Below are 12756 nucleotides of genomic sequence, written 5' to 3' on the forward strand. Positions count from 1 at the left end.
TAAAACTATGCATGCTGATTAATTTGACAAAGTGAATGGTATTCTTAACTTGCAACTCTTTCTCTTTTGGGTTATTTGTTTTAGTCATTTTTGCAAGTAATAAAGTAGCCTTTTATTGCCTGAGAAAGGATTGTATGAAACTGTGATTCATACAAATCAAAATTTTCCTCTTGATTTTCAGCAATTTTCTCCTTAAAAAAATTCAAATCCAACTAAAAATGCACAAAATCTGATTTGTCATTCTCCTATTGGAAAGGGATAGAGATGACGTGGAATTACAGTTTCATACAATCCCTTCTCTTATTGCCTTCACCAACCATTAAAAATGTGAAAGCTTAACCTTTTTTTTTCTTCTTATTTTTAGTATCGTTTATGTTCGTTTTGTAATCTATATTCAAGGTTTATGGTTGCTCCTGGTTTTCAAAGTTTGAACCTGCATTATTTCTTTGAAAGTGTAATGCGTCTTACCATAACAAGTAATACTTTTTTTTTGGTAATGTACAACTAAAGAGTTAGTACCCACACATCCACGATAGGACCATACTCACACGGACACACTACGTCATAGGGGAGATGCCCAAACACATCCTATCACTTACTCTTAACATCCAGATCAATCAATCATAGGAGTCCGCAATACTTGTTAGTTTTTTTTTCATCAAAGAGGAAATAAATTAAATATTAAGCAAACACCATTCTTGGTGTTACAAAATCATGAGAAACAATATATAGTAAATCAAAAACCACATCAAGTGGAGAGTAAAAGACGAAACATTGCAACGGTTGACCTCAAGCCATTGAAGCTAAGCCATCAGCAAGCTTATTGCCTTCCCTGTAGACGTGTTGTATAATCACCTCTCATTCCTTCTTCATGTACGTATGAGCTTCCCAACCCAAGTTATGCTCCCCAACCTTAGCACTGTTAATCAACATATTAACAACGTCAATATTATCCAATTCAATAATAACTTTTCTTTGTCCGTTCCACCAAGCAAGCCAAAGGCCTTCAATAACACCCTAAAGTTTCACTTCCAATGCCAAATAGGAACTAATGAATCTAGAAAATCTGATAATCCATTTTCCATTTCAATCTCGTATAACTCCTCCACAAGCGATTATTCCCATTGTTGGTTTACGCGCACCATCAATATTCAACTTGTACCATCTGAGAGAAGGGCTTCTCTGGCTTATCAATTGCATACTTCTTGAACAAACACTTATATAATTACCTTAAGAAGACTCCATCGTAGAAGTGCAATACTTGTTAATTAACTCTTTTATAAAAACAATAAAAAATAGTTCAAAGTTTACAACAAAACAAAAAAGACTAATCATCTATAACATTTAACTAAATAATAGTTATGCCCTCCAAATCCCAAATTTTCTTAAAAATTAACAAAATGGAAAACACTACTTCAAGTTCAAGTATGGATTAGAAAAGTATGAACTCAACTTTGTGTTGGTTTCATTCTTTTCCTCAATATGAAAAGCAAAATGTCCTACTAACTACTTCCTTTATTGAAGTGTATTTTTAAATTTATTTTCGTGTGATGTATTATAAAATCAAATTATAATTTCCTTCTTTATACTATATTCGATTTAAATTTAAATTTAATATTTATATTTTAATTCAATATAATTTATTCATCCTATTATTGATGCTATGCATTAATTCAAATTACTAACATTATTTAAAAATTAGGTTAGTCAGCTAATATGATTTAAAAAAGTCGTAACCCAATATCTTTTTGTGTCATTTCAAAGGTAAAACTATGATTATAAAAATAAATATTTTTTAATAATCACTTTTTGGGTTTTGACTGTATTTATTATTTTTGACACAATGTCTAGAACTATTCATAGTCTCTCTCCAACTCATAAATAAGAGAATAATGCGCTTTAGCACAGTCGAACCCACATCCTCCTATATTAACAATAATATCCATACCCACATCAGTCTATACTAAAATAGTTATTTTCACTAATGTTTCATTAACAAAAAAAATTTAGACATTTTAAAAATTCCACATCAATCTACTCATGAATTTCTTTTAACTTTTTTAGTAATTTGGATTTATACACAATAGTAAGAAAACTACATTATACAAATTAAAATACAAAGACAAAATGCAAATGAGAATATTTAACTATTATAAATAATAGATAAATTTATCATTTATATCATTTAATATAACAATTAATTTTCAAAATATCTTTACTACTAATAAGTATTGAGTACAATGATAAGATATATTGTATACTCACGTGACTTAAATTCTAACAGTAGAAATGATAAAAACAACTATGAAATTTTGAAAGAATTAACCTTCATAAAAAATAAAATGCATGGAAGATATTACAATTAAAAAAATAATCTTTAAAGCAATTGATATTTTTTTTTTAATTTAGAAAAGTTTCCCATCAACCATATGGCTAAAGTAAACTCAATTAGTTGGCCCCCATTAAGTTGGGAATTAAGTTAGTGCCCTTTACATATTTTCAACTCTTAATGGGTAATTTTGCAAATTGGGACATTCAATCAAAAAATAATTGAGCTTCCACTAAAAGTGTATTTGGACATCCCAAAAAAAGTTGCAGAAAACTTGGTAAGCTCTTTTGGGAGTTTCTTTTTTTATTATTAATGTTTTCTTCATAGAAGTGGGGCATTACATGTCTAGATGACATAAACAACCCCATAAAACAAAAGCAAAGTGTTTTGTCTGACTCAAGATGACATGGAAGGTGCTTAGCCCAAGAAAACCCAAATTCCCCACTCTATGCTCCTTTCCTTTGACTACTATTCTCCGTTTACAAATAATTTATTTTAAAGGTACGATACACTTCTTAACTTCAAAAAGTTATTAAATAGTCATTAAATTATTTAAAATTTTTTATTTAAACCACTAAACCATTTGAAAGCTTTTATCTATGTCGTTGGGTTGTTAAGTTTTCTTTTTAAAGTGTGGCTATCGAGCTTTAAGTGACAATTCGACGATCGGTATGGTGGATCAATACTTATTGGCGAGTAGAAAAACATACCTTAGATTCAGGTCGACCTGATGGTCAATGTTGGAGATCAGACAAGAAAGTTGTTTGGATTTTGATTCGTAGATTCATAATACTCAAAACCGTTTCTTAAAAAAACTAAATTGTAAAAGAGAAGGAAAACATGGAACCTTCAATTGTTGCAGGTGGTGCAAAGAGTGAAGGCCATACAACAATGATTTTAATAGCACGGTGATTTAAATGAAAACTTTCAAATAATTTAATGACTATTTTGTAACTTTTTGAAGTTGAGTGATCAAAAATATAAATTTACTAATAGTTTAATGATATTAGGTGTAATTTACCCAGAGGCAGATTTAGGGGAGCTGGCCCCAGCCCCCTAAAATGTAAAAATTACTATTTAAGCCCTTAAATTTTTTAAAAATTTTAAATTAATAAAAGTAAAATTATACTTCGACCCTTTAAAATTATAAAAAATTGATTTAATCTTTTAAAAATTATAAATATATAGACTATAAAAAATTAAAATTTTATTGTTCCTCTAAAAATTTATTCTAGCTTCCCCTTTAGTGTACCAATTTTGAAAATTATGAGATTTAATATTTACAAACAATTTAACATGGCAGGAAGTTACTGGTTAAGTGTGAATGAGTTGCATGTTGGTGGGTCCAAAACCTGTGGAATTTCATGGTCAGCTTCAGACAAGCAACCTCTGCAACTTTCGGTGTGTTTGTTTTTTTTCTTTTTGTTCTTGGACTTGTTGACTTATAACTTCTTTTAATCACTATATAATACATATCCCACAAACCTCCATTTCTATTCTACTTTCACTTCTTCATCAGTTTTTTTTTGTCAATTTTTTCTTGAATTCATAGTAAAAAAAACCATAAATTTTCCTTCCAAGAGTATCAATTATTTTTGGCTTCTGGGTATAGCTTATAATTCAAATTATTAACCTTTTATTTTTTAAAGACAATGATTTTGCCATTGTTGAAATTGTATGACAAAGGAATTAGTGTTGTTAAAAGCTATTACTTTTGGATTTTCCAGATTTTTAATACTTATAGGATTGAAACTTAAGAACCAAATTTCATTATTTTCTTGTTTCATTTCCTTAAAAGTTATAAGCGATTGTGTAGTTAGATAAAGAAATTTAAGTAACATTGAGATAATGGGAGGGCCATCATTGCCACCAGGTTTTCGTTTTCATCCTACTGATGAAGAATTGATTGGATATTACCTCAAAAGAAAAACTGAAGGGCTTGAAATTGAGCTCGAAGTCATTCCCGTTATCGATTTGTATAAGTTTGATCCTTGGGACTTACCAGGTATTTTTTTAATCACCATTTTATTTTAGATTTATCGAGTCAAATTGGTATTGAGTTGAGTTAACTTAAATCGAATCAATTAAAATTTTAAAAGTTTTTTTTCGGGTTAATTTTAAGTTCGCATAAATGTTAAGGTTCGAGTCATTTTAAATTTTAATTAATTTCAAGTTCACGTCTTCTTAAATTTAAAGTTCAGGTTTTTTGGTCATTACAAATTTTTATTATTGTAAGTTTGGGTTATTTCAAGTTTCAAATTCTACTATCCACCGAGATGATAGAATCAATATTTTTCATAAAGTTTTAGGTTACATAGATTTTTTTTATAATATTTGAAATGTTTAATACATGTTCTGCGTATTGTGTTATAGCGAAATTTTTCAGTCATTTTGTCCACCCATATTAGCCCCTTGATCATTTCTATTAAAAAAATTTCACGTAGCCATTTAGGTCAATCAAATGTAAAAAAGTGATAATTCTACTATAATAAAAAGGCGACTACAAAAGTTTTAACATCTAAATTGATATTGCTGCCATTTTGGTATTTGTTTTGCAGAGAAGTCGTTCCTTCCAAAACGAGACTTGGAATGGTTTTTTTTCTGCCCTAGGGATCGAAAGTACCCGAACGGGTCGAGAACAAACCGTGCCACCAAGGCCGGATATTGGAAGGCAACGGGGAAGGACAGGAACGTAGTGTGCCAATCGGCAGTAAGCGGGTACCGTAAGACACTGGTTTTCTACCAGGGACGTGCCCCTTTAGGGGATCGAACTGATTGGGTTATGCACGAGTACCGACTCTCTGATCAGCCTGAAACATCAACTAATCAGGTTGGTTTTCCATGATTGTTTGCCCTTGCATTTCTGTACATTACAACAATTATATATAATCAATTAGACTTGTGTTAATTGGACTCATTTTTTTTTCGGTCACGTAAATCTAAATTATGTTAGTTTGGACCATTTTGTGTTTGGGTCAATTTCAAATTCGAGTTAAATTTTGGATTTAAGTTTATTTCAGATTTGAAGTATTTCAAGTTTAAATCATTCTGGTTTCGAGCTTGAGTTTTTAGATTATTCAATCAGGATGGAATTAGTTTAAATTTTAAACTTTTCTAGTTATTTTGAAATCAAGTTAATTAGGTTCATGTCATTTTAGATTTGGATAAGTTTTGGGTATAGATCAATTTGAGTTATTTCAGATCGGTTCATTATGAATTTGGATCATTTTAAATTCAAGTCACTTTGGGTTATGATCATTTGAGTTTGAGTTATTTTAGATTTAGATTATTTTTTGTTTTGATCAACTTTGGATTAAGGCCATCCGGGTTAAGGTGGGACATGGCATTATTGGCTTTTTGTGATCAAATCAACTTGGGTAAGATTTAGATTCTAATTATTTAAGTCAAATTCTTGAATTCAGGCTAGAAGTAAAAAGTTTATAACCAATCATTTTGATATTCCTCTTCAGGGTGCTTATGCCTTGTGTCATGTCATGAAAAGGAATGAATCAAAGGCGAGTGACACTAATGGAGAATTCAGAGCCACAAGGGTCAAAACCAGGTCAACTAATACGAAACTCACATCGACCTGGACCTGCAACAAGCCCTTAAGCACTTCTGGTGACATTTCGTGTCAAACATGTTACCCCAACAGCGAGAGCCATTATTCAAGCCCTATCACTTCTCCCCCTCATGATGTCACACAATTGCAACCATTTGAACCCATTTCAGTCAATATCGATCTAGCCAACGTTTGGCTCTCACCTGATCTAATTCTTGATTCTTCAAAGGTATACATAATTTATTCTGAAGAAAGAAATAAAAAGCACCTGAAATTTCTTTCTCCTTATCTAACAATTCTCCCATTGGCTTATGGTTAGGATTACCCACAAATATGTGAAACAGCAGCTCAATACTTCCCACAATATGAGTTTCCAAGCACATTGACCCCATGGCAACAATATGAACACAGCAATTTCTCCCCTAGTACATTGTACTCGAATTTTGGGGAAATCGAGCACGTCAATGATCTTGGTCTGTACTCAGGACATGCAAATAACATGGACTTCTATGATAATGAAGGGTATGGCCAAATTGGTTCATTCAACGTATGAACCCATTTTGAGAAAAGGAAGCAAATGACCATAGTAGCTCTTGTTTTCAAGCAAATGAGAGTACCTGTTTTGTCTTAATGTTAGAAGGGGACTCTTAAGACAACAGCCTTTTTAATGTTGGTTCTTGGGCAACAACCCCTTGTATTGCCATTATGCTCCATTAAGATTGTTGTGTCTTTGGTTTTTAAATGAACCCATGGTGGTAATCACTTCTAAAGATTGTGCACCATGGGTTTGTTTTGTTCTATGATCATCTTCCAATTTAATACTTCAAGCAATAATATAGTTGAAGCAAGAAATCTCTTCAACATTTTGCTCTTTTTAATTACAAAGAATTAACTTATTTTTCTTTTATAACCAATAATAAAAATCGTAATCCATGCGAGATTAACATGAAATATATCAGATACAAGAGATAGTATTTAATTTGGTTTGATTTTGATTGCTCACAACTAGAGATGAAGAAAAATCTATTGTAAACATAAAGATTATAAAAAGTTCAAACAAACACATACTTAACTCGAGCCCTGGATAGTTTCTAGGCTCATAGCGCTTAAACAAATGGAATCCCATTTATTTCAGTACCCCGGTGATTTACCAAACTCTTTTTCACATCCTTACGAAATCTTTCCCATACAATCTCCTATTTCAGCCCATTCCCATGTACTACCATCAAATCACTTCATCATATCTTAATGAAGCACCAATGCTTCTACAACCACCTTATATATAATAAGGCATTCTTTTCTTTATAAAAGTCCTCTACATCAAAAGAAGAAAGAGAAGCTCCATGACATATGTTCTTTCATAAAGAGCTTTCCAAGCTCACGAGACCTTCAAAATCATCATTTTCAGTGTCTTTCTACACCCTTATGACGTGAACTGTCACAACAAACCACCCTAACATTTGTATTGCAACAGTTCTATTTATAAAATCAATTACTTGACCACGAAATAAAATTTCTTATCTAATATAAACTAAAGGTGCTCATGGGCCGGGCCTAGAAAAAAATTTCGGCCAGCGTCCTAGACTCGGGCCTGGCCCAGCCCGAAAGATGGGCCTGAAATTTTGTCCAGGCTAGGCCCGGGAAAAAATTCCTAAGCCGAGCCCGGCCCATTATTTAATAAACACTAATTTTTTTAAAATAAAAAAAGCATTTTAAAAATATTTTAAAAATAAAAAATAAAAAAATATTTATTATATTTGGGTCGGGCCGGGCCCAAGCCCGGGCCAAAAAGTGGTGCCCGAGGCCCGGCCCGTTTTCTAAACGGGCTTCGTTTTTTGTCTAAACCCATATTTCGGGCCTATATTTTTACCCGAATCCTCCCATATTTTGGGCGGGCCGTAGGGCCGGGCCGGGCCGCCCTGCCCATGAACACCTCTAATATAAACTTGATCAACAAATAATATTTGACGAATAAAAATTATTCCAAAATCTAAATTAAAAACTAATTAAAATTTAGGTTAATTATCTAACAAAAAGACTAACACTAGAATCCTTTCTTAGAAGGCCTAATAATATATCCCTACTCTTTTTATGAAGCAGAAAGCAAATATTCTCTATAGTTAGATTCTCTTCCCCCCTATATCTTTAGTTCTCCCTTGGCCCCTAGCTATCACCAAATAACACTTGATTTTGTGGTTCATGAAACTTCACTTTGAGAAAGTCGTAGATTTTGTTTAAAGCTCCAATAAACAAAAGGGTCCATAGCTCAGTGGTAGAGCATTTGACTGCAGATCAAGAGGTCACCGGTTCGAACCCGGTTGGGCCCTTTTTTTTATGGTTTTCCTTTTTTGTGTTTTTCAAACTTCATATGTACAAATGGTTGATGCTTGATAATAGATGCCATTTACGTGTTATTGCAGACATAGAGATGATTTTCATCATCTAAGGACTTTGGATTTTAGAGCAAACAAAGTATATACAAGAAGACATACGAGAAACCCCTCGCTTGATTCATGGTTTCAACTTGATGGCAACGATAAGAAATATGAGTTTTTTTAACTTATTTTTAAGGCCGAAAAGCATGAGACAAATAAGAGAAGATTGATATTTTATTTAAATACATACCGTTGGAATTACCAATGGCAATGTTTAGTTTTTAAGGCAAGTATACATGTAAAAAAGCCAGCAGCAGTCTAGCTGGTTTGCTTAGATGAAGAAAACTGCATAAATACTAATGCTGAAAGTTTGCAGCATAGTGTTTTTTTTTCTTTAAATCAAACTGCAACTATGAAGTAGCACCAAAAACCCGAATTCTTTGTTCAATCGGCACTCGGCAACAAGGACAAGTAGCTTTGCCTTTCTTCCCGTAACCATCGTTGCAATTAGCACATAGAACCTGATGTGCACAAGGAAGGAAAACAACAGAGACTTCATCTTTTGAACATATTATGCATTCTCTATCACCATTGACATTGTTCTCGGAAGAATCTTGTTGTTTATCTAATTCGTGAAGTAACCTAGCGATTGTTTCTCCTTGCGGTTTTGCTCCCTCTGATTTTCCTGTGAGTAAATTATCTGATTGATGATTTAAGTCAGTTGATTGTTTCAGACGGGAAAGCTCTTGCTCGAGTCGTTGATGATCGTCTTTATGGCGCTGAAAGTCTATCTCTATCTTCAAACGTAAAGCCTCAAGCTTTCTTTTATTGCTTGCTTCAGCTGCTTCTTTGGAGCGTCGTTCTTGCTCTAATTGAGCTAAGGCTAGTTCTTTGGCCTTTAGCTCCTCTTTCCACTTTGACTGAAAAAACAGAAGATTGCACAACATAATTGCTACATTCTCGAAATTGGGAGATGCAGAACACACAAACACATTAAAGATAATGAGATTATAAGCACAGACCGGCCTACCACCGGAGTTGAGAAAAACATGGGACAAAAATTTTAACATAAAACGACTGCCCAATACAAATAGAAAAACGAAAACTCAAAAAACCAAGGCAAAATAAAAGGTGAATCATATATATACCTTGGCAGGTCCACAATCAGATAAACAAGTGCCTCTACAAATTAAGCATGCCTTGAGTGCTTTTAAGCTAAGGTGCCTTCTTGGTTTGGAAATTTTTTCGACCCAAAATAACAAGTCTTGTTCTTTCCAACAGATTAACATCACAGTTAAACTCATATTCCACTTCAAATTTTCAAGCGAGCATCCAGAATGTGGAAATGCTCTGTATAGAAGAGCTAAAACAAAAGGAATACGAGGGAGACAGAACAACAGAATGTGAATTCTAGCTTCTAACAGTATCATTTGCTTGTTACCTAAACTATGAGTATATGACCTTTCGATAAACTAATGCAGTTAAATAGTTTATAAACAGTGCCAAAAGAAGACAGCTTATGTACCTCGGTTTCTTTCTGATCTTGCTCTACTCGAGCTAAGCATCGTTGCAGTTCTTTAATCTTCTCCTTTTCATCAGCAATCTCTTCCTGCAACTTAGTTTTCTGTTTCTCCCAAGCTAAAAGCTTCTTCAGGCATTTTCTCTCCCTTTTTGCAACCTCGAGACAGGTTGTGACTGATTCAGATGCACTTAATTTTGAAGCTTCCATCTCAGCTCTGATTTCCGCATTCTCTGTCTCAAGCCGTCTCACAGCGGCATTTGCCCGGTCCACCTGTCCACTAGCTTTCTTCAAAGCATTCTCCATCTCTGAAAGTCTCTTCATGGTCGAGTCCTCTATTGTGTGTTTCCCTTTCTTCATCTGCATCATCTCCTCCCTCTCCATTCTCAGCATTTTAAGCTCTGTAAGATCACTACTAAGCTTTCTTGCAGCCTGCATTGCTTTCTGGTGAGCCCATTCCTTCCTCTCTTTCACTTGCTTCTCGAGATCCTTAATCTGATGAAGCAAAGAAATTATCATTTCGCCTTTTTTATCTTCCCCAACATGTTCCCAATTCTCATCGATATTCAAATCACGAAATTTACTCAATACCGAATTAACCCCATCTTGGCTCTTCAAATTTTGTGATTCTTCAGCTTTCTCAGCTGGAACTTCACCCCCAGCGACAGCCAAAGGGGCATCCCCACTAGGCAATGCATGATTTTGTGCTTGCAATTGTTTTGAGTTAGCCCTAAAACTAGCAGCAAACATTGCAACATTCCTTTTCAACAAAGACTTCATCGAAGGTGAAAGATTAAACCTCTCGGGACACTCAATTTCCCTTTGCAAAGTCATTTCCATGCCATTGGAAAAGAACCCATTTACTGGGAACTCTGCCCCTCCGTTCCCAAACCCCCAACCACCATGAAACCTACATAACGCCGGTGACACAACACTAACCCCATTATTACCAATGCTATCCATGTTGGTCGAAACCAGACTACACCCATTCGCTGGTGAAGGAAGTGACGGAATTTCCATAGTACTAGCCTTACCAACATGAAGATCACTCATAAGTAAACACCACATAGCATCACCTTTACTTAAATGTGGCCTAACTTGTTGCAACAAACAAACCATACCGGCAAGCGAATACTCCTGCAATTGCCTTATATCTGGAAACCCGAGCTCAGCTTCCTCCGAATTACTCCCCTTACTACTACCACAACTACTATTCAAATAAGCCAATGAATTATGCAATATATTAGTCAACACATCCATTCCACCATAACAATGCCCATTTCTCAAAATCGCCTTTAAAGCAACATCCTCATCATAACCTAACGATACAAGCTTAGATATAGCTTCATTATATAAAAATTCCAGGTTTTTCAATAAAAATTCCTCTAATTGTTCCTCAGTACAATACCCCAAACCATGATCGTCAAAATTGGTATTGCTAGTATTATGATTAGGATTAGGGCTTTGGGTTGAATCGTTTAGACTCAGATGGTAACTCAACGACTTGAGACCCGATTCAAGTATGGATTTAGACACTGAGTCTTTATCAATAACACAACAAGGATGATCGGTATCGGGTTTCACCGATCGGGTCCTCCGGGTAGACCTATGTTTTTCTCTTACAGTGCACCCCATCTGTTTGTGTTTTTGCCTCTTTGGCCTATTCAATAAAAAGAAAATTAAGAATTTAACAAAAGAAAACGAAAACAGAAAAAAATAATCAAAACCCATAATTAATTATGACAGAAAGATCAAAATGAGAGCAAAAATCAAATGCAAGAATCAAAAGGGAAATTAAGAAGAGACTTACAGGGATTTGGTGAAAGACGGGTTTGTTTTGTTTTTTGTTTCAGTGTTGAAGAGAAAGAGAGGAAAGGGGAATTTGGGGAAGAATGATATGTGCAACGCTTATTAGTAGTAAAATTTATGTAAGAGATGATGGTATTAGTATATAATCGGCAGCACCAACGTTCCGATATTTTGTTTAGCCTTTTCTTTGCGTGGGTGTGACATTGGAAATATTACGAGACATTTGTGGTTGGTGATGTAAGGTTTGGGCCAATTGTTTTTGCAATTTCGGCCTTTTGGGGTGTGCTCAAAGATGTGGCCTTTTTGCATTCTTTGTTATTTGACTTCCTTTGGGGGATAATTTTCCTAACTAGGAGGGGTTAAGCCTAAAACCCTAAACTTAATAAAGCCTACATGTATACATTTAGTAATAAGCCTGTAGCAGTACTATTAATTGGATGGATTAAGTTGGTTTTGGATTAGATTAATCTAGTTTGATTCATTTTAAAATTTAAGAAGGTCAAATTGTTTCAAGTTTTCGTTTAATTTTGTTTTGGGATGGAATCTTTTAAGTTATTATGCGTTCAGATCATTTCAAGATTTGATCATTTTGAGTTTGTGTTATTTTGAGTTCGAGACTTAAGCTTTTTAAGTAGATTTATTATCGATTTAGACCATTTTGGTTTTTGATCATTTTGAGTTTAAGTCATTTCAAGTTACTTGTTTCGATTATTTCGTGTTCCAATTGTTTCAATATAGGGGACAAATTCAAGTTCGAGTCATTTTTTATTTTGGGTTGAATAGATTTGGGATCGAATTGGAATTGACTTATTTAGAACACTCAGGTCATTGACACCACTAAACTAATATTTAGCTACATCTTTTAAAACTCCAAAATAAAAATAAATAAATGAGGAATTTAAAGAACCAAATAAAAAATTTAATATTTAGTTAAGTGCAAATAATACTTATAACATAAGTCTTTATATAGACCTAAGGTCCTACTACCGTTGTTTTTCTAAGTAATGTGGGATACGAGTTTTATATAGACTTATAAGCGCCTTGTCTTTTATTTTTAGGCAATGTGGCCTACTAACAAAACACTTTACACTTGTTTTTAAAAAAGTTAGTATTGATATCCAACACTTAATATAACATGCTAGATCTTAACACAGTATGTGGT

At 33.8% G+C, this 12756-nt stretch overlaps 2 protein-coding genes and 1 non-coding gene across 3 annotated transcripts; 2 read left to right on the top strand and 1 right to left on the bottom strand.

Moving 5' to 3' along the window:
• Nucleotides 1-3873: 3873 nt before the first annotated feature.
• On the top strand, nt 3874-6779 carry LOC105789338 (NAC domain-containing protein 71). Its single transcript, XM_012616680.2, has 4 exons — nt 3874-4334; nt 4888-5159; nt 5800-6120; nt 6211-6779. The coding sequence occupies exons 1-4, from the start codon at nt 4178-4180 to the stop codon at nt 6442-6444; spliced, it is 984 nt and encodes a 327-aa protein (XP_012472134.1). The 5' UTR covers nt 3874-4177; the 3' UTR covers nt 6445-6779.
• Nucleotides 6780-8146: 1367 nt separating this feature from the next.
• On the top strand, nt 8147-8218 carry TRNAC-GCA (transfer RNA cysteine (anticodon GCA)). Its single transcript has one exon. It is a non-coding gene; the product is annotated as a tRNA-Cys (tRNA).
• Nucleotides 8219-8482: 264 nt separating this feature from the next.
• Nucleotides 8483-11789, bottom strand: LOC105789339 (MND1-interacting protein 1). Its single transcript, XM_012616681.2, has 3 exons — nt 11596-11789; nt 9792-11445; nt 8483-9186 (listed from the first exon to the last, which is right to left on the bottom strand). The coding sequence occupies exons 2-3, from the start codon at nt 11418-11420 to the stop codon at nt 8677-8679; spliced, it is 2139 nt and encodes a 712-aa protein (XP_012472135.1). The 5' UTR covers nt 11421-11445; nt 11596-11789; the 3' UTR covers nt 8483-8676.
• Nucleotides 11790-12756: the final 967 nt, after the last annotated feature.

Source organism: Gossypium raimondii, chromosome 2, assembly GCF_025698545.1.
Source record: "Gossypium raimondii isolate GPD5lz chromosome 2, ASM2569854v1, whole genome shotgun sequence".
In the NCBI taxonomy this organism is placed as follows: Eukaryota; Viridiplantae; Streptophyta; class Magnoliopsida; order Malvales; family Malvaceae; genus Gossypium; species Gossypium raimondii.

Coding starts and splice junctions, on each gene's coding strand:
- LOC105789338 (XM_012616680.2), top strand. CDS start 4,178: ATGGGAGGGCCATCATTGCCACCAGGTTTTCGTTTTCATCCTACTGAT. Junction 4,335..4,887: donor TGATCCTTGGGACTTACCAG/GTATTTTTTTAA, acceptor TTTGTTTTGCAG/AGAAGTCGTTCCTTCCAAAA. Junction 6,121..6,210: donor TAATTCTTGATTCTTCAAAG/GTATACATAATT, acceptor GCTTATGGTTAG/GATTACCCACAAATATGTGA.
- LOC105789339 (XM_012616681.2), bottom strand. CDS start 11,420: ATGGGGTGCACTGTAAGAGAAAAACATAGGTCTACCCGGAGGACCCGA. Junction 9,187..9,791: donor AAGATCAGAAAGAAACCGAG/GTACATAAGCTG, acceptor CTGTTTTTTCAG/TCAAAGTGGAAAGAGGAGCT.